General features: G+C 37.5%; 2 protein-coding genes across 4 annotated transcripts; both read left to right on the top strand.

Moving 5' to 3' along the window:
• Positions 1-4,283: 4,283 nt before the first annotated feature.
• Positions 4,284-6,103, top strand: LOC113279568 (ankyrin repeat domain-containing protein 39 homolog). 2 transcript variants are annotated; one of them, XM_026528253.1, is made up of 5 exons: positions 4,284-4,595; positions 4,961-5,022; positions 5,125-5,264; positions 5,617-5,703; positions 5,817-6,103. In XM_026528253.1, the coding sequence occupies exons 2-5, from the start codon at positions 5,016-5,018 to the stop codon at positions 5,943-5,945; spliced, it is 363 nt and encodes a 120-aa protein (XP_026384038.1). In that variant the 5' UTR covers positions 4,284-4,595; positions 4,961-5,015; the 3' UTR covers positions 5,946-6,103. The 2 variants fall into 2 exon arrangements, 1 of the variants encoding a protein (XP_026384038.1); XR_003325670.1 differs by lacking the exon at positions 4,961-5,022.
• Positions 6,104-7,418: 1,315 nt separating this feature from the next.
• Positions 7,419-15,070, top strand: LOC113279557 (solanesyl diphosphate synthase 3, chloroplastic/mitochondrial-like). 2 transcript variants are annotated; one of them, XR_003325669.1, is made up of 13 exons: positions 7,419-7,757; positions 8,279-8,371; positions 9,023-9,103; positions 9,190-9,261; positions 9,714-9,842; positions 10,309-10,395; positions 10,719-10,790; positions 11,303-11,388; positions 12,238-12,370; positions 13,226-13,315; positions 13,675-13,773; positions 14,121-14,373; positions 14,949-15,070. XR_003325669.1 is itself a non-coding variant. In XM_026528247.1 (12 exons), the coding sequence occupies exons 1-12, from the start codon at positions 7,629-7,631 to the stop codon at positions 14,298-14,300; spliced, it is 1,251 nt and encodes a 416-aa protein (XP_026384032.1). In that variant the 5' UTR covers positions 7,420-7,628; the 3' UTR covers positions 14,301-14,665. The 2 variants fall into 2 exon arrangements, 1 of the variants encoding a protein (XP_026384032.1); XM_026528247.1 differs by lacking the exon at positions 14,949-15,070 and having other exon boundaries at positions 7,420-7,757; positions 14,121-14,665.
• Positions 15,071-19,020: the final 3,950 nt, after the last annotated feature.

Raw genomic sequence — 19,020 nt, 5'->3', positions numbered from 1 at the left:
GGAGATGGTAGTGAGGCAGAGGGTGGCAGTGGACATGGAAGAGAGGCAGGAGCAGAGCTCGACTGCAACTGTCGGGGGAAGAAGAAGGTTTTTGGGGAAGATAAGATCGATGGGAAGAAGGGAAGGGAGTGTTTGGGTGAAGGGTATAGGTTCCGATGCTAGGGTGTGAAGCGGGGTTAGCGAACTTTGATGAACAGCGAGTAAAGAGCGTTGGATGATCCCATATAGATTGAATCGAACGGCTACGATGGAGAGGTATGTGGCGACCGTTGGATTATGAGATACAACAAAATTGACGGCTTCAGATGGAGTTAGGTACTATGGTGTTTGACAGGAGCTTCGGATTTTGATGCACAATGATGAGGCGACCGTTGGATGACAAGATGGATCCAATCTGACGGATCTCATGGAAATGGGTGTGGATAATGGAAATGGATTTGGGTAAGGGTTTTGGGCCTTGGGTATGCCAAGCCCATATCTTCTTTAAGAACAATTCTTCCTCTTCAAGCCCACTCCTAGTTGATCCGGCTCTTGCAAACATCATTCTTTGCTTCCTCCTAACGAGAGTCTTTGCCGTTCCTTTGCTCTTTTCGCTCCATGAGTTAACCAGGCTTTATTTAGTACCTAAAAATGCAAAATTAATTAAGAAAAGTATTTATTCTTGAAAACAACGAAAACACAGAATATGGGATAAAATGTAGAATTAATGCACAAAAGATGAGTTAAATGCCAAGAAAAATATATAGAAATATGCACTTTTTAGCACTCATCAGTGTCCTGGGGTGCAAATAGTAAAGAAGTTTCCCCTTAGTAATTTAGGTTCCCCTTATCCAAAGTGGGTTCATTCAGCAGCTTTCCTCCGAATGAGCCCCGAGTAATTTTTCGAGCCGAATTTCCAAAAAATAAATACAAACATATAAAACACCATAATAAGTACAAAATCGAACACTAACAATATATACAATTGAGATTACATCAGACACAAATATGTGTCTATGACACTTGGTGTTATAAGTCCGGATTTTGAGGATAACTAGATTTTGTCCATCGGTATCGATTTCCAATCACGTTAATTAATAAGGAAATCCATATAAGATTAATCTGTGGGAGGCAGATTGATTCAAAGTCTTCAATTGAGTTGAAGTAACTCTCAGTTGGTGTGACGTCAGCTAAGCGAATCAATTGCGTGGAGTCCTGCTTGGATTTAAGAGGCGTAAGGAACACGACTGTAACTGAATTGTTGTGAGGGTTTAATTCAGCATCAACTACATTCCAGTATGAAGTTAATTGGAAGTGGGCTAATGTTTATAGCGGCTTAATACAGTTTGGTTTTCAATCTGGACTACGTCCCGTGTTTTTTTTTTTCATTTGTAGTTTCCTCGTTAACAAAACTTATGGTGTCTGTGTTATTTCTTTTCAACATTATATTGTTTATCTTTATAATTGAAATATCATAGGTTGTGCGTTAATCAATCATATTAGATACATCCGACCTTGTTTGTTGGATAAAACTTGATTGATTACTTGGGAATTGATCTTTGGAATCACCCAAGTACTCTCACCCGGAAATCAGGTTCACGAACTGTGTTTGTAAATGTTCTGATTTGAGAGTTAGAGATATAACTTAAGATATTCCTTTCTGATTGATATTCATTAAGTTGAACTCGGAATTAAATATTGAGTTTGTCCATAAAGATTGCCTAAGAAAAAGTTGGTGGTGTATTTTGGTACCCCCGCGTTTTCAGAAAGGAACTCTTGAAGGGGTTAACATCTAGAAATATTACAAATGGGAAATATGAAATGGTCAACCCATCAAGATTTGGAAGAACAGATGGATACATAATAAGGAAGAACTCATAGCTAAACTCCACCAATGCCCTCAGGATCTCAACTATGTCAGCAGCCAGTTAATCAACTCTTTTTGGAGAATGAGATACGGTTCAAATCTCCCATTGGTTCAATGATGAAGACCAACTCAGTATCCAGCACACCATCATCAATTATCAGGAAAATTATCTGGGTTCTCACTGGTAATGGAGTCTTTACTGTCAAATCCCTATATGACAGGAAGATAAATGGTAAATATAAGGATGATATCCTAAATCAGGCCTGGAAAAAGATATGGGAGATAAGATGCCTCCCCTTCAATTCAAATGTTCATCTAAAAATGTGCTCATGGAATCCTTCCTACTAATGCTAGGAATGCTAGTATTCTCAACTACATTGATCCCATCTGCAATCTTTGCAAATGTGTTAATGAAGAAACAACTCACGCTCTAATGTCTTTCCCTTATGCTTCTGAAGTCTGGATAATACTTTTTAGTTCCCCGCATTAATGCTTTGGTGATGCTGCTAATTTTAATAAATTGATGAATAACTAGATGTGACTTAACTTTCCTGAAAATCAAACAACTAGATTCAATTACTGCTACTAGAATCAAACAACATTTATGCTTTTACAGTAAAGTAATTCACAATCAAAATCACATCCTGAACAACTTATATTGCCAGAGAAGTAACCAGGAAAGTATGGACAAGATTACTAATGATCATATGATGATGTTTGGTATCACCGTCAGCTTAACTTCCATGAGCTTCATCATGGAAGGGCAAGATGAACATACCTCCTATACTAATTATGCTTTTATTGCCATGTCTTATACATGACGCTGTGTAGGAGCAATAGGAATCAAAGATTGCATCTCTGGAGTTAACATATCTAGAAGAGGATCTGAACTAGTTGTGAGCTAGGCCAAAGAGTTGTATAAGGAAAACATAGATGCCACTCTGAAGGAGATATGGAAGGAGTATAAATCCGAAGTATAAGGAAGATTCAACCTGGGTTACCATCAAATAAAGGATGAAACTTTTGAAGCAGTCCTCTTTTGCCTTGGGAAAGCTGATCATAATCACCAAGAAGCAGAACGTTACGACAGTTAACTTAGCCAGTTTACATTCCTGCACTAGTGGGTTAGATAATTTCAATTGGAAAGGTCCAGACTTCACGAGTTTACTAAGTTATCTAAGGTATGTTAACGAAATTGAGCAAGTTATCAATCAGCAGAACTTTCAAAAGTCCTTACATGATGCTGGAGACAACTCTGCGGGACTATCTTGTAACAATTGAGGTTCTATCTTTTCGGAAAGCTCTCTTCTTTTCTATTAAGATAAAAATAAAATAATAGGGCCGCTTTGTTAGAGACACATTATTTAAAGGAATGGGCACAACATTGGACTCCCAATTCCAAGTCCTAATTTGAAGCCCTTTCCGTCCACCTCTTCTTTTCTATGTACAGTAAAAACTCCATGTATTGATACTCCATATGTTAATAAACTCTATATATTAATAAAAAAATCATAGTCCCAATTTGGGCCAGTTATAAATAGTAATAACCTCCACATCTTAATGTTAATATATTTTTCTAGTCCCGCCATTAGGAATTTATCTCTATATATTAATATAATCGTCATTACTGAAAACTTATAGATCTTGTTAGATCGAAATTTAAGGTGAAATAAAATATTTATCTATAGGTGTTTGAAAAAATGATGTGACTTTTTGGATTGTTATGGCATCTTTGATTTGCGGATGCGTAAGACCTCATTACTATAGGCACCTTCCTGTTGAAGTCAAAACACTTCCAACTTGTCGAGCATGTTTAAAGCTTCTTGGTATGAAACTTTTTGTTTTTCCGTACTATCATCATTAGGATTATCTCCTTTTGCTTCTTGTTTAATTCCATCGATGATTTCTTCTTTGGTTAGCATATACGAGTTGTTGCTCATTTGGATGATTAAAGAAGGCATCCATATCCATTATCATTTACATACTTTGAATTAGAGAAAAATCATTTATTTCGGTACATTTCCATATATTTAATAAACTTCATATATTAATAATTTTATAAAATCCCAAGACTATAGAGTTTTTACTGTATTAAAAAAAAACTAGATGTGCGCCCGTGCACTGCACGGGCTCAGATTGGTTGCTCAAGCCTAAACTTTTTTTTTTACCCGTGTAATTTTTTATTTTACTTAAATGAATTATTTTCTCGTGAGGTCGGGTAAGATTTTGTTTAATTAAGAGTATTTTTTTTACATAATAAGGAGAAAAAACCCAAGGTGACCATATTTGGATTTGGAGTACAAAAACTCCACCCAAATGTTGGGAGTTACAAGAACTCTATTTTCCCCAAAATAGATACAAAAACCCCAAATTTTTTATAAAGTTTAAATTACATCATTCAATTTTTTTAATAATTCCATAACATCCCTCCCGTGTTTTTCATTTTCCCGATACGAGCCTTGTCGTCTCTCTGCATCTCTCTCACATCACCGCAACACCTCCCCTTCTCTTCTTCCTCTACCACCACCAAAACCCAAATCATCTCTCGATCCTTCACCAACAACCTTTCCTTCTCTTCTTCCGCTACCACCAACAACAACACCTCCCCTTCTCTTCTCCCTCTACCACCACCAGCCCCTCCCCTTCTGTTCATTTTATAGTTATGTAGAACCTAGGGTTTCAAATTGCTTGAAATAGAAGAAGAAAAGGGATATTGGATGACGATCTGCTTGAATCACAATCTCCTAAGGTTAATTCACAAGACATGTCTATGATTTTCGTGTTTCCATTATTTTTTTTTCTTTCTAAAAATTGATTCGTGATTTGTGAGATAAGGGTTTCGATTCATTTTTGGATGTACGAGTTTATTATTGAATTCGGGTTCTCTTATACTAAGAAGTTGAATTGATTTTGGTTTTGATGAAATGAAATTTCATAGTTACTGTTCTAGGGTTTTGAATTACATTTTTTGTTGTTACTGTTATAGGGTTTTGAATTAAATTTGTAGAAGTGAAATGAAATTATTTTTTATATGATTACGAAGCCATACTCCCTAATTTGTCAATCCATGTTGTTGTTACTGGTGGGTTTCACTGAACTCAACTTCATTGCCAGTAAAATTACCTTTACTTTTCTTTTGGTACTTGTTAGTGTCGATCACTAAGCTGCTATGAAAGGTAGGTTGCATTCCAACTGATTTGGTAACTTTTCAAATCTCTTATGCAGACATTTTAGAGTAGCCTAAATGAGGCCTTGATATATTATTTATCCTGTTGCAGGGCATCAAGATGTCTTATCCTTGTTTCTTTCAAAAGGTAGTAATGTGGATGTAAAGAATGATTTTGTCTCACCGCTACAATATGCTTCCACTTTTGGCGATCACGATACAGTTAAAATTCTTCTGGATAATGGTGCCAATGTGAGTAGAAATTACTGGTATTGATAATAGAATATGTTTCATTTTTATTCTGAATTAGAAAATTATTTAAAGACAAATCCTATATACACGATACAGTAAGATCTTTTGATATGACTAGATGCATACATTTCCAGTCATGTTGAGTTGAATCTCTGCCTAATGTTACCCTCTACGTTTTTGCTCTTCAGCTTACTTATTAGAATGCTAGTGTGATCGTAATACACATCCTCTTTACACCAGTATTTGTTACGTGGAAACAACATATGATCATTTCTTTTACTTCCACAGTTCCTTTTTTTTTTTCCTTTAAGCAAGGGGGTCACTGACTTTACCTTCTGTTTTATCTATGCAGCCAAATTTTGTCTTCCATGATACATTTACTCCATTTCATGCATCTATTTATTCCCATTCTTGGAAAGGTGTGGAGCTATTATCGAAGGTAAATATATTTTTCTACATTCTTGTCTGACTTCAGTAACATCTATTTAGACTAGTTCGTAAATATACCCTATATAACTTGCTCTTGTAAATAAATTATTTTGATCTCTGTAGGAAGGTGCTGATCCAAATGGTGGACCAGATGGATTAAAATCTCTTTCATTTGCTGCGGGAGAAGTGCAAATCATCAAACTGCTCGTTGAAGCTGGTGCAGATCCAAATGTTATAGATATAATAAGCTGATTTTACTTTTGGTCTCTGTTCATTTAGTGGGCATTTGAGCCATAAAGTGCTGGAAAAGGAATATTAAAACAGTTAAAAGAAATTTATGATGAAACCAACGTTGTTGGTGATAAATAGAATTATGTTGAAACAAGTTGGTTTCATCTGAACTTGATCAATATTTTTTGAGTTTTTATTGACGAAACTAAACTTAGATGAAATCAAAAGCAATTAAACCAGCTTTAGTTTCATCAAAATTTTTTTTAGTGATATAGAGATGGGTTTTTTGATGAAACCAGTTTTGGTTTCATCAAAACATTTTAAATGATATAGAGATGGATAGTTTTTTTGATGAAACCAAACAGTTTTTGATGAAACCAGTTTTAGTTTCATCAATTTTTAGTAACGACGGTAATGATATTGGTGGTTATGGTGCTACCATGGGGGGTAATGGAGGTGGTGGCGGCTAGTGGTGGTTGGATTTGTTGGAGGCGGAGGTGGTGGTGGTTTTATGAATATTTGGTGGTGGTGGTTGGTGGCTGATGCTACTTTAAGTTGCTGGTTGTGGTAATGGATCTGGGTGCTGGTTGATGGAGGTGATGGTGGTGGTTGGTGGTGGTGGTCGGCGGTGTTAGGTGCTTGTTGTTGTTGGTGGTGGTGGTCGGCGGTGTTGGGTGCTTGTTGGTGGTGGAAGTGATGGCGGTGGTGGCGACGGAGGTGGTGGTGGTCGGCGGTGCTGGTTGGTAGTGGTGGTCGGAGGTGTTAAGTGCTGGTTGGTGGTGGAAGTGGTGGCGACAGAGGTGGCGACAGAGGTGGTGGTGGTGGTCGGCGGTGCTGGTTGGTGGTGGTGGTGGGCGGCGGTGGTGGTGGGTGGGCGGCGACGGTGGGCGATGGTGGTGGTGGGCGGGCGTGCTGGTTGGTGGTGGGCGGCGGCGGTGGTGGTCGGTGGTGGTGTTGGGCGGCGGTGGTGGGGGACGGTGGTGGTGGACGGTGATGGTGGTTGGTGGTGGTGGTGGAGGTCGGCGGTGCTGGTTGGCGGTGGTGGTGTTGGGCGGCGACGGTGGTGGACGGTGGTGGTGTTGGGCGGCAGTGGATGGTGGTGTTGTTAGTTGATGGTGGTGGATTGTTGTTGTTGGTGATGATATAATAAAAATTAAAAGTTTGTTTGATTTTTGTTTTTGTTGGGATGATTTAAACTAAAAGGGCAATATAAACAGTTTATATTAAATTGGGTTTTTGTGAACAATTTATTTTGTTGGAGTTTTTGTGCATGGATAGTGACACCTTTGGTATTGTAACTCGCGGACTAGGTCTAAATTTTTTCAAGAAAATTTATTGAATGAAATATTTTCCGATGGGACCAAAAACTCTAGAAAAAGAGCTTGATTGAGCTTTTGACCGCATCAAAGAAAATTCACTTCAAACCATATTATTAATTATTATTAATATAAAATAGAGCCGCTTTGTTAAAGGAATGGGAACGACATTCGACTCCCAATTCCAAGTCCTAATTTGAAGCCCTTTCCGTCCCAGCACCACAAATGTCGTAGCTGGGGGAACGTGGCCAAAGTTTCATTCACGGTGCGTGACTTGCCCAGCAAGAGGCAAAGAGAAAGCAAACTACTACTTCTCTTCCTCCTTCATCTTCAAATTCCTCCTCTTAAACATTCAATTAATTTTTGTGATTTAATTTTGAGAGTAAATATGTATTTGAGATTCGCTTTAAGAAATTTAAGTTCCAAGACTAGAATCCTTTCAACTTCATCATCATGTTTTAGTAAAACCTTACCGGAGATCCATCGACAACAGCCTTCTCTTCTTCTTCTTCCCAAGGTATGATCTTACACTTAATCAGTACTTCGGACAAAGTTGTTTGTTATGATTGCTTTCATTCTTAGTTTTTCTTCTTTTGGTGTTTTTCTAAAACCTAGGTTTTTGTTATTGACGGAAATTTGAGGTTAATTATGTTTGTAATTTCAATTTTGACTACTTCTGATTGTTATTAGTGATTTCAGGGCATGATTATTGGACCATAACATGAATATTATGTTTCACTAAAAAAAATAAAAACCAAAAGAAAGTTTTATTTTGGATTTATAACTAAATGATTGGAACTGTGTAATCAAATTAATTGATGTTGAGAGTTTAACTAGAGGTGCCCCAGAATTTAAATGTTAAATCCTATGCATGTCTGGTAAATGGGTACCTTAACTAATCATTTATTAATGATAATTTTTTTAGTAAGAATTTTAATTTTGTTAACATATTCAAGGGGTAAACTATACAACACCATAGAGTTCCTTGTTTGATCTGTGCTGTTAATAATGGAATTGATGGTTCTTCTGAATGGCTAGGTTTTTGGTGGGGTTGATACTTCTTATGGGAATTCCCACTCGTTCCACAGCTTCAGGTTTCAAGTTCAGCAAGGTGGGAGTTCTTTGGTCGAGGTAGGTCTTGTAATTTTAATTTGCTCATACGCAAATGTTCTGACCCCTCTTTGTTTGTTTATATGTTTCGATTGGTTAAAACATGTTGTTATGTATGTTTACAACATATTTTTGTTTCTAGTGTAGTAAGTGTTTCCTGGGAATGGGTATTTCAAAAGTGAAACCATCGAGATTTGTCTTTGCTTAATCTCGTGTGTTATCTTGGTGGACCTACATCCAAGTATGTGAATATAGCCGATTAGCAAAACTGGAGGAATAATATATTGATTAAATGGGTAGTCGAATGAACTACAAGTTTGTCAAAAAATAATAATATCTTTGTTCATGTATTGTTTGTCTGAATATTAGCTGGTTATCTCTTTCCTTACAATAAGATGTTATCTGGGCCATATTAGCTCACTCATTAATCTAAAATGCGCATAAAAACGAGATTGCTGCACATGTGAAGAGAGATACCTGCCAATGCTTGTCGTAATGTGGATCTTGCCTTCTCGGGGAAGTAGTGTACTAACATGTGAGACCTAAGACCCGAAATAAGAAAGGTTCCGATATTTTTTTGTATATAAGTATTAAATTGTTGGTGCTGGTATGCTTTTTTTTTTTTGAATGAAAGAATAAGTTAGTTTTAGAACATGACATTGTGTTTTGTAGGAGCCAATGGATCCATTTTCTCTTGTTGCAGATGAACTCTCTCTTATCGGTAATCGGCTACGTGAGATGGTGGTTGCTGAGGTACATTCTTTTGTTTTCCTCGCTTCTGATAATCTTTCAGAGAAATGAACATCAAAGATAAACATGTATGCTTATTTTTCATGTAGGTCCCTAAGCTTGCGTCAGCTGCTGAATATTTCTTTAAGATGGGGGTAGAGGGAAAGAGGTTTCGTCCCACGGTATGAACTAATGCTTTTGCATTTCAGGTTTCCGACCCTCTTTGACATAACATCAATTATACCTTTATTTTACTGTACTGGATGCTTTATGCTAAGGAAGTTTTAGTTGTGGTCACTGGTGATGACTGATGATGAAATGAAAAAGGATGGACATTTTGTAGGTTGTAGTCGTTGTATTAGATGTAGGTGAAGATAGTGACGGAGGAATAATTGGTGGTGGGGCAGCAATGGTTGGGGCAATCTGCTCATGAATCTTAGTCTGAATGTAGCTCTCAGTTATCTTTATACTGACATGACGAACATCATCACCAGTCTGCACATTAATTACTGTAGATTGAGTATAACCTTTATGCTATTTACAGCATATAATGACATGCCTGTTTTGCTTTTGTTTGTGTGTTTGTGTCTCTGTCTTCCTCATAAGAAACTGCTGATTCCTTTCTCTTATGCAGGTTCTATTGTTGATGGCATCAGCGTTGAATGTGTCACTACCTGGATCTGTTCCTGATGCCGTGGCTAATTTTTCCAATGAACTCCGTACAAGGCAGCAGTGTATTGCTGAGATTACCGAGATGATTCATGTGAGTTCTTTAGAATAAATGCATTTTGTCTAGAATTCTAATCTCACTCCGGCTGGTGTATGAAACTTTTGTGGAAATTTGGTACATATTGTACAGAGATGATCATGCTAACACTTAATTGTTTGTAATGCTCGACTTACCCGAGGAAATTAAATCGTGAGACGCCGTTAAAAACTTTGAAATGACCTTATATCTGATTGAACTACATTAATCCCGTGTTTAGGTATGTCATATATGTCAATGAGATTGATAATATTTGGAAACAAAAAACCTGTTATGGGTCTCAACTGTAGACTGGACCTTTAGTTGGTTGAACAACTATAATCTTTACTATTCTTTAAATGAATAATTCTCTTTTCTGTTCGCACCAGAGTACCATGATGCTTCCTTTTATCATTTGGCACTTACTCATATCTTCTCGTTTTCTTTCACATGAATATTTAAACTTGGGTATCCTGTCTGCTAGGTTGCAAGTCTTCTTCATGATGATGTCTTGGATGATGCTGATACAAGGCGTGGTGTTCGTTCCCTTAATTTCTTAATGGGGAATAAGGTATCTTTGCTGCACTTTCTTTTCAGATACTTTTCGTGTTTAAGAAATGATTGGCAATTTCGATGTTTGAATCCTGAATCATGCTTTACATTGCTATCCTGAAAATAATTATTTAGACTTGGAATTTGAATGATGACCTCAATTAACCTTTAGGAAAAGGGTTCAGTTTTTGTAATGCACATCCATTATGTCGATATTGTTGATTACTTAGCTGTATATAGATTTGTTCTTGTGTAATTTCTTCTAAGACTATGCCTGGTATTAATTACTTAAGTATTGTGCGGGACAACATTCAGCTCAGATTGATTGTTTAAATGATGCAGCTGTCTGTGCTAGCAGGAGATTTTCTGCTTTCTCGAGCTTGTGTGGCACTTGCTTCTCTTAAAAATACAGAGGTTAGTCTTTACCTTGTAACAACTTCTTCTTTGCAGCAATATACCGACTTTTCCTAGCTTCGCTATGCCCATATTTTTGACGTTAGCCTTAAATATAATTCATCAGGGTCTCATATTTGCTAGAGTACGTACTTTCCATTCACAGTCTACCATCAGATTACATTTTTTTTTCTTTTTAAATAAAAGTGGGAACTTAGGGAAAGGGAGTGGAAATTGCATATTAGAGGCGCAGATAAAAGACCATGTTATACATGAAACGGTTGATAGTTTCCTAGTACATAGTTAGTAAAAGATCATGTCTTGGGGCAGGTTTTGAATCATGTAGCTGTAGGTAAATCTAGTTGATCAGTTTAGTACTCTTGATGTATGAGAGGGTGGCTTATGAGTGTGATGTCTAGTAATCGGCATCCACCCTTTGGTAGTGGGTAAAGGGTCACCAACTTCATCAAGATCCTGTCTCATCTTTCCTTCGTACTTGCCAATCTTGATCCTCATTAGCGTGCATTTTGCAGGTTGTCACATTACTTGCAACGGTTGTTGAACATCTTGTAACAGGTGAAACAATGCAAATGGCCAGTACATCAGAACAGCGCTGCAGGTAAGGTATCCCAACAATGGTTTCTGTATCTTGTAGCGTCTACCAGTTTTGTGCCTTCGACTTTGGTTAATGTTACATGTGAATGTCTAAAATAATGTTCTAGCCTTTCTTTCTTATTTCTTGTGCTGGATTTGAATCTCGCGGTCACTTTCTAACCTCCATGTTCCTCTTTCGGCTACTAATATCTATTCACCATTTTAAACACTGAGAAATAACAAGTGACCGGTCGAATGTTAGAAAAAGCATCGAGTCAGAAGATAAATAACCTGCATATTGTCAATATTAAATTTATATTACAGCATTAGGGGGCATGCGTATCATAAAGTCTCTAGAGTGAGAATTTTGAGGAGGTTAGCGAGGAAAGAAATGAATAGTTGAGCAATGGAGAAAAAGAATTTCAGAGCAACTATAGTTGTTTATCATTGAATGGACAATACTTCAAATTTGGTGGTAACAAAGGAGTGACACTGGTCTCTCATAATAAGTAGATGGGTCGCACAATATCTTCAAGTGTCTTACTTGGACCCTGAAGTTGTGAACATACTGACCTGTTGTAAGTTATACTTTCTCACTGAAAAAAGATACGTGTTCCATGTTTCAATAATTTTGGATGGTGCTACCTTGTAGGCACATTTATAGTTTGAGACGCTCCAGACTTGTAGCCCATTCCCACATTCTGCTTCCATCCTTACTGTTATTCAAGTTCAATATCATCTCTTATTTAACTGGTTGGGTTTGTTATTGTAAGCTATACTTGGTAACTGTTATTAGCATCTCTGACTGGATGGGTTTGTTATCATATACAAGAGCAACAGTCTAATGTTTGGTGTGAAACTAAATTGATTGCAGCATGGATCAGTATATGCAAAAGACATATTATAAGACAGCATCATTGATTGCGAATAGTTGCAAAGCGATCGCTCTTCTGGCAGGCCAGGCAACTGATGTTGCAATGCTAGCCTACAATTACGGCCGCAATCTGGTATTTCTACTCGTTCCTTAGCAATATTTTCTTTGTATGGTTGGGATTTCTTGCACAATGTCTTGAAACTGTATATCTGGGGCGCAACTGGAGATACAGTCCATTGAATTTTACCATTGGTATTACGCTATTTAACGCTTCTATCATATTAGAAGTTGTACACTTGAAAATATGGCTATTCACATCACCTCTTCACATCCAATTGTCATCTGATGGTGTTGGAATTTATATATTGCATCTATTCAATCACTAGGGCTCACTAGGGATGAAATAAGTTGATCCAACCCACCCCGTTAAATTTGAGCACTTTTTGATTGCGCATATTTGGTGAAAGAGGGTATTTATAAGGGCATCGATAGGCTCTCTTAACCTATTGCTGCTGCTAAAAAGTTGTGAAGGAGAATCAGAGATCTTAACCTTCACATTTACCTCCTCACGACGAATGTTACTAACAGCCCTTGCTTTGCTTACACAAAATTTTAATCATCTGCCATCAACAATTCTAGCATCTATCTCTGTCTGTTGCGATCACACACCACTAAAGGTGATAAACAAACCACTATTCTCCAAAATAAATAGCTCACTTTCTGAGAAGATTCCAGTTAGATATTGAAAATGAAATGAACAAGCCACTAGTAGTGTCCTTAAGCTGACTTGCTTGAATTTAGTTTTAGGCTTCGTGAGACTGAGAAACCCTTAAGCACACAAGACTTAAACTGGTAGCCTACTCGGCACAGGAGTTGGCCTTGCATCTATGGTTGATAACTGATGTATCTGGACACTCACACAGACACATATGTTGCAGAGATATAAATTGTTTGCCTTTCTATTGATGGTGTCTTTTTATCGTCTCAGGGCTTGGCGTATCAATTGATCGACGATGTTCTCGATTTCACAGGGACGTCAGCTTCCCTCGGAAAGGGTTCGCTTTCTGACATCCGCCATGTAATTCATCTCTCAACTTTGTTATGTTTGGTTATAGAATTTATCTTGTTATGATTCTTATGGATAAGGGCACCGATAATCCATATTCATAAGGACCTTCAAACTCATTATTTTTTAGCATTTGATGCATGAATTTACCCTCTCTAATGGAGAATCAAGCTTCTCATTCGGCTCCTTCGACACTGCTAGTTTTCTAGAACACTTGCATTAGTAACTATAACATATTTCTGCACCTTTTCTAGTTTTAGCTATTGGATGGTTAATGGGTCGAAGAACATCAGTAGTTTTTTTATGATTCCACGTGATGTCTGCATAAGTCTTAAGGCACCGATTGCTAAGTAAATTTGCTCATTTTATAGGGGATTATAACAGCCCCTATATTGTTTGCTATCGAAGAATTCCCACAATTACAAGAAGTTATCAATCGAGGCCTCAGCGACCCTGCAGATGTTGATCTTGTAAGTATATCTTCTTCCATATATTGTCATATCACATATATGTACAGCATTAAATGTTTTTGTTTATTGTGACCCACTCAAACACGTGGTCAAGTGCATATACATATATCTACACACACTTCGCTAAGTAATTAGGTGTTTTTAGAATCGTTACACAGCAGATATAACTCAACTACTGTCATGCTTATGTGCTAGACGCAGAAGATATACAGCTAAACAATTTTTTTTTTGCTCGATCATGTTTTTTTTCAAAAGCTAAAGAGAGATTTTCGTTTGAGAGCATGTTTCCTTTTTTGTTTTCCATATTTTTTTTTTGCTAATGTGTGCTCTTAATCTGAATATACTAGGCCCTTGAATACCTTGGTAAGAGTCGCGGCATACAAAGAGCAAAAGAACTAGCAACTGAACACGCTAACCTCGCAGCCTCAGCCATCAACTCTCTTCCTCAAAGTGATGATGATAATGTCAGAAGATCGAGACGGGCTCTGGTGGACCTCACTCATATAGTCATCACAAGAAAAAAGTAGAGAAACAAAATACTCTTCCCATTCAAAGCACATTAAAGGAAAGCATGTAAAGCATAATTCTTATCCATTTCTGGTAAGGCCTTTTTGTATCCCTCCTTATATTCTTTTAATTAGTTCTTAGTTTTACTTCTTTACACGTCAGGAATAATTATGTGAAAACTTAGCTTTTCATGTACAGCCAAATTTTGCTCTTCATCCAATGATTTGGCTCCCTAATTGATGTTGGTATTCTTTATCGTGTTCTCCTTTAGTTGATTTCGTGTCTTTTGATTTTATGTAAGTGATGCGCTCAACCTTGTTCGTTTTTCCCGATGGACATTTGTAAAAGAATAAATTTAAAAGAAAAGGTTGTTATTTCTTTAAAATCTTCTATATTGCTTAGGTCATAAACATTTTGAAAGTTGAATGATTAGTTTACTGTTCTACGGGCCATGATTCTGAAATGAACCAATTCAGCTGCCAGAGGCCACATCTGTAGGGACTACTTGTTTTGGCCAAGTAGCTTTTTCCTTTCGGAAGAATCACCTAGTACTAGTATCACATTGTAGATCTCCTTTTCTCGTCCTTTCTTCCCTAACCATTAATTTTAGATTACTTTGATTCGACTGTCAAATGTTTTCCAATTATTCATTGGTCATTTTTCTGCAGAATATTCTCATTTGACACTATCTGGAGCATGATCGACTGATAGGATTGTTATAAGCAAATGCTAGGGTAACTGAACAGCCTCTTGGGGTAACTAGGTTTTTAAGTTTTACTAAGAGCAAGGGCCATGGAATGAGTGTGTTTTGTACTCATTCACTGCAAATCCAGTGAGAGACTGGGTGAAAGAGTGGCTTTTGCACTATGGAATGAGTAGAGATTAGACTAAGAGGTTGATCATTAGCTGGTTGATCATTAGCTGCTTAATAGGAAAAAAATTACCCAAGCTGTTTATTTTTAGCCATTTTTGATATATTTAGAGTTTTTTATTAATAAAACTAGTGTGAGATCCGTTTCTTAGAGTTTTAAATAAATAAAAAAGCTAAAAATGCTTGAGAGGCGTATCCTTAGCCTCTCAAGGTCTTTTTCCCCGAAACGGCTGAAATTCAGCCGCTTAGTGAAGACTTTCAACCTCTCATTCGTCTTAATGAGTGTGTGAGTGATTTTTGATGAATGAGTGAGTGTTCTCACTCCATAGCAGCACCTAATTTTGTCAAATCCTGGGAAACTCATTCATATTGAATGAGAACCTCCGCTCCATAGCCTTAGATCAAGGATGAGTTTTAAAAACTTGCATTTTTAGGGGTGACCCAAAGAAATTAGGTTTTTTTTTATACCCATCCAAGGGTAGGGGTTATGGATGTTGTCACACCTTCAAACACACCTTGTAATTTTCTGCGAAAGTGTAACCCGACAGCACAGTGGTTCAGTGAATCAAGCTTCATTCACCTATGCTTCAGCCTTATAAGTTTGCACAATGCAAACAACCGAACTCAATAGTTCAACAACGGAAGTCTTTACCTTCTTTCTCTTCTTCCTGCTTCTCAAATGCCTACCATAAAGAATTCAACTTACCATACATTCACTAACATAAATCAGCCAACCAAGAAGAACATGACACAATCACTTCATTTTATTGCATCAAAGGGAGAATACAAATCTTGCCCACTTAGGGACTTACACAGACTTGTTCCTCTTTCAACTAAGCCTTAGCCTTACAAAAACTCTGTCAGATGAGTCTCACAATCTCCTATGCAAGCCTGCTGATTTTTCCAATGCCTTAGCACTATTTATACAACAGCTTCAATGGCCAAAACCGTGCACCAACTAATGCACACGCATGGGACAGACATCTATCCCATCAGGAAGTTCCACAACCACCAATAACTATGCCCACTAAGCCAGTTTCTTCTCCAACTCACCTAAGCCTTCAACACCTGTTCCAAGGCAGTCATGGACACATTACCAGCTTATAAAGTAGCTTTATAGCCTTCCTAACTCGTCTTGCTCCATTGGCACGCTTGTAAAACCCATGACCAACTTATAACCGTCACCTTGAGCCATGTTGCACCATTATGTCGATGTTGCACCATTATAGCGTGGTTGCACCATTCTGGTCCGTTCCAGCACTTAGCCAACTTGGTCTGGCACACTCCTTGGCCTATGCCAATGTGTCGCCAATATTGCAGCACATTCATCTCTTTCAACTTCTTAGCTCTATCTAGTTATTCATGCGTCATATGCTTTACTTAGCCAACTTGCTCGACAATGCAATGTCACTCTTGCATTGCCAACTTGGTTGCACGTACTCAAGCTTTGGCCAGCCTTGAGCTTACGCATAAGCCAACCCTTTGGCCTATTTTACACTCTTGCATCATCCGTGAGTATAATCCAACTCAATTCCACGGATATGCATCATTGCCAACATCGCATGTTGCATCTGGCAACTTGGCCTACCTTGCCTTTTCCTCAATGAAGCTTCATTGTATCAGCCAATAAGCTTCATTACTTGGCCAATTGTTCCTACAATGTAGTGAAACCATTGCACTTCACTAGACCTGCAGGGTGCATGCTATTCTCAGCACTTGACAGTCTATGCCATGTCGCGCAATCATTGTCGGACATTGGCTCGGACGCTGAACTGTGATGCACAATCATAATGCGCCACTTTCCTTAACGGTCATAGACCTCCCCCCACCTAATCCATTCAACGCCCTCGTTGAACACGACCAAGTATGAACGCCATACTTGTCTTAACTCTTTGCTTCATGCACTTTCAAAAGCCACTTTTGAAACTCAACAATCTTTGTTGGGCTTCACAAAACGTCTTAGCCAACTTCCATGCTTTAGCATCACCACCACTTAGCTTACTGTTTTTCCATTGATCTCATGTACTTAAGACACATTTCAGCGTTGTGCACTACGCTTCAATTGCTACTCAAGTCATGCATCAATACCCAAATGCAAACTCAAAATTCTTCTAGCCAAATCAAGTTAGGCTTGAATTCCTCCTTGAATCATTTACGCCTAAGTGCGCGCACAAAATGATTCTTCTTTAACTGATCATAATGATCATTTTTATAGCCTTTCGCCTCCCGACTTTTCCTTTTGCAAACTAACTCAACATGACAAATACTTATAAGCGACTTGTCCTTCGTTTCCAATCAATTTCGCTAGCGCATGCTGATTGTATTTTTTTCAAGTAGTTGTAGTAATGAGTTTCGAACTCTCAGACTTGTAAAGATTAAAGTTTGTAAGATAATAAAATAAGTAATTATATACAAGAATTATAAACAAAGGGCGAGAGGTATTGGGAATAAGGACTCGGCCAATTCTCATGCATGTGGTACATTTTATTTATTCTTAACAATTACCGCTCAATACATAAAATATATGGACTCTTATTTTGCCAAAGTAGATTCTCAGAATATTAGTTATAAATCGTAAGCATGAGACTGATTCAATATTTTTCGGTGTAATAAAAGGGTTGCCGTTCACTCGGACTTGTAAAGATTAAAGTTTTCTAAAATAATAAATAATTTTTTTATACAAAAATATTATTAACACTGGTGAGAGGTACTGGGACTAAGGATACCACCAAATTCCATTCATGTGATTCAAATAATAATTCTAGACATTTATCGCCCCAAAGATAAATTATATAGAATATGTTCTTTGCCAAAAGTGGATTTTTGAAAAACAATGACTGTAAATCGAGAGCATGGGATATCAAAAGACTTAACCTAAGAATAACTCATCAATTGAGAACACAACCATCCAATGAAAACCATAAAACAATTATCAATCAATGCAAAAAGTCATAAACGAATTATTAGAATTACCACATGTGTGAAATAGGGCTTTCTCCATCATCCTAGTGTTGGGGTTTAGCTCCTCATATTAATCATGATCTCAAAATACATGTATAAATCTCAAAAGTTGATTAAAAGGGAGTAAAACAATTGAACAGAAAAATCGCAACAGAAATAACTGTTACAAAGGCACTGTTCAGCTGTTACAAGAAGACCGATAATATAAAGTGTTGTTGAGACTGCAGGTGCGACCCACGTCTGTGTGTCGTAGAATTTGTTGAAGAACGACTGTCTACGCGAGTCTGTTCTTCGTGTGCATGGTGTTCTTCATCATCAGCAGCTGCAGAAACATAATTTGATCAACTCGTGATTTCTTGCCCCTGAGCTATCCTCTCGACCTCCAACTCTCCACACCCCTTCTATGACTCATATAGCTCCTACTTATACACTCTATACGCATCAAATCTCGCCATTAATTCCTCAAAATCTTCACGGTGAAGGAAAATTATTCTTGGGAATAATTTCTTATTTTCTTTCCCTGTGTACGTTAATTGTCTTGAAAATTTTCAGAATCTGTTGATACGAAACCTAGGAGAATATCTGCACTTAACTCCCACCACCCATGCAGCATCTTCACGTAATTTTCTTTACAAGTTTAAGAAAATAAAACCGATATTTCTTCTCTCATGTTTTTATCGAGAATCAATTATCTGGCAAAATTTGATCGATCCCAACAACCACAATATCTTCTTATATTCATATCACATATACCCATTAAGTTTCAGCGATTTAATCTCCTTGTAACACCTTCAAAAATTGATTGAAAGTTCTGCCAGCGAGAAGGAAAGGTTTTCCCGCCATTTTCTGTTTTCAAACCGTGAAGAAGGGAGTTGCCCTGAATCCAAAACACGGGCGCCTTTAACAGC

The sequence above is a fragment of the Papaver somniferum genome, chromosome 1, assembly GCF_003573695.1.
Source record: "Papaver somniferum cultivar HN1 chromosome 1, ASM357369v1, whole genome shotgun sequence".
Classification (NCBI taxonomy): domain Eukaryota; kingdom Viridiplantae; phylum Streptophyta; class Magnoliopsida; order Ranunculales; family Papaveraceae; genus Papaver; species Papaver somniferum.
The sequence above is the reverse complement of the archived record's forward strand: the minus strand, read 5'-3'. Positions and strand labels throughout refer to the sequence as shown.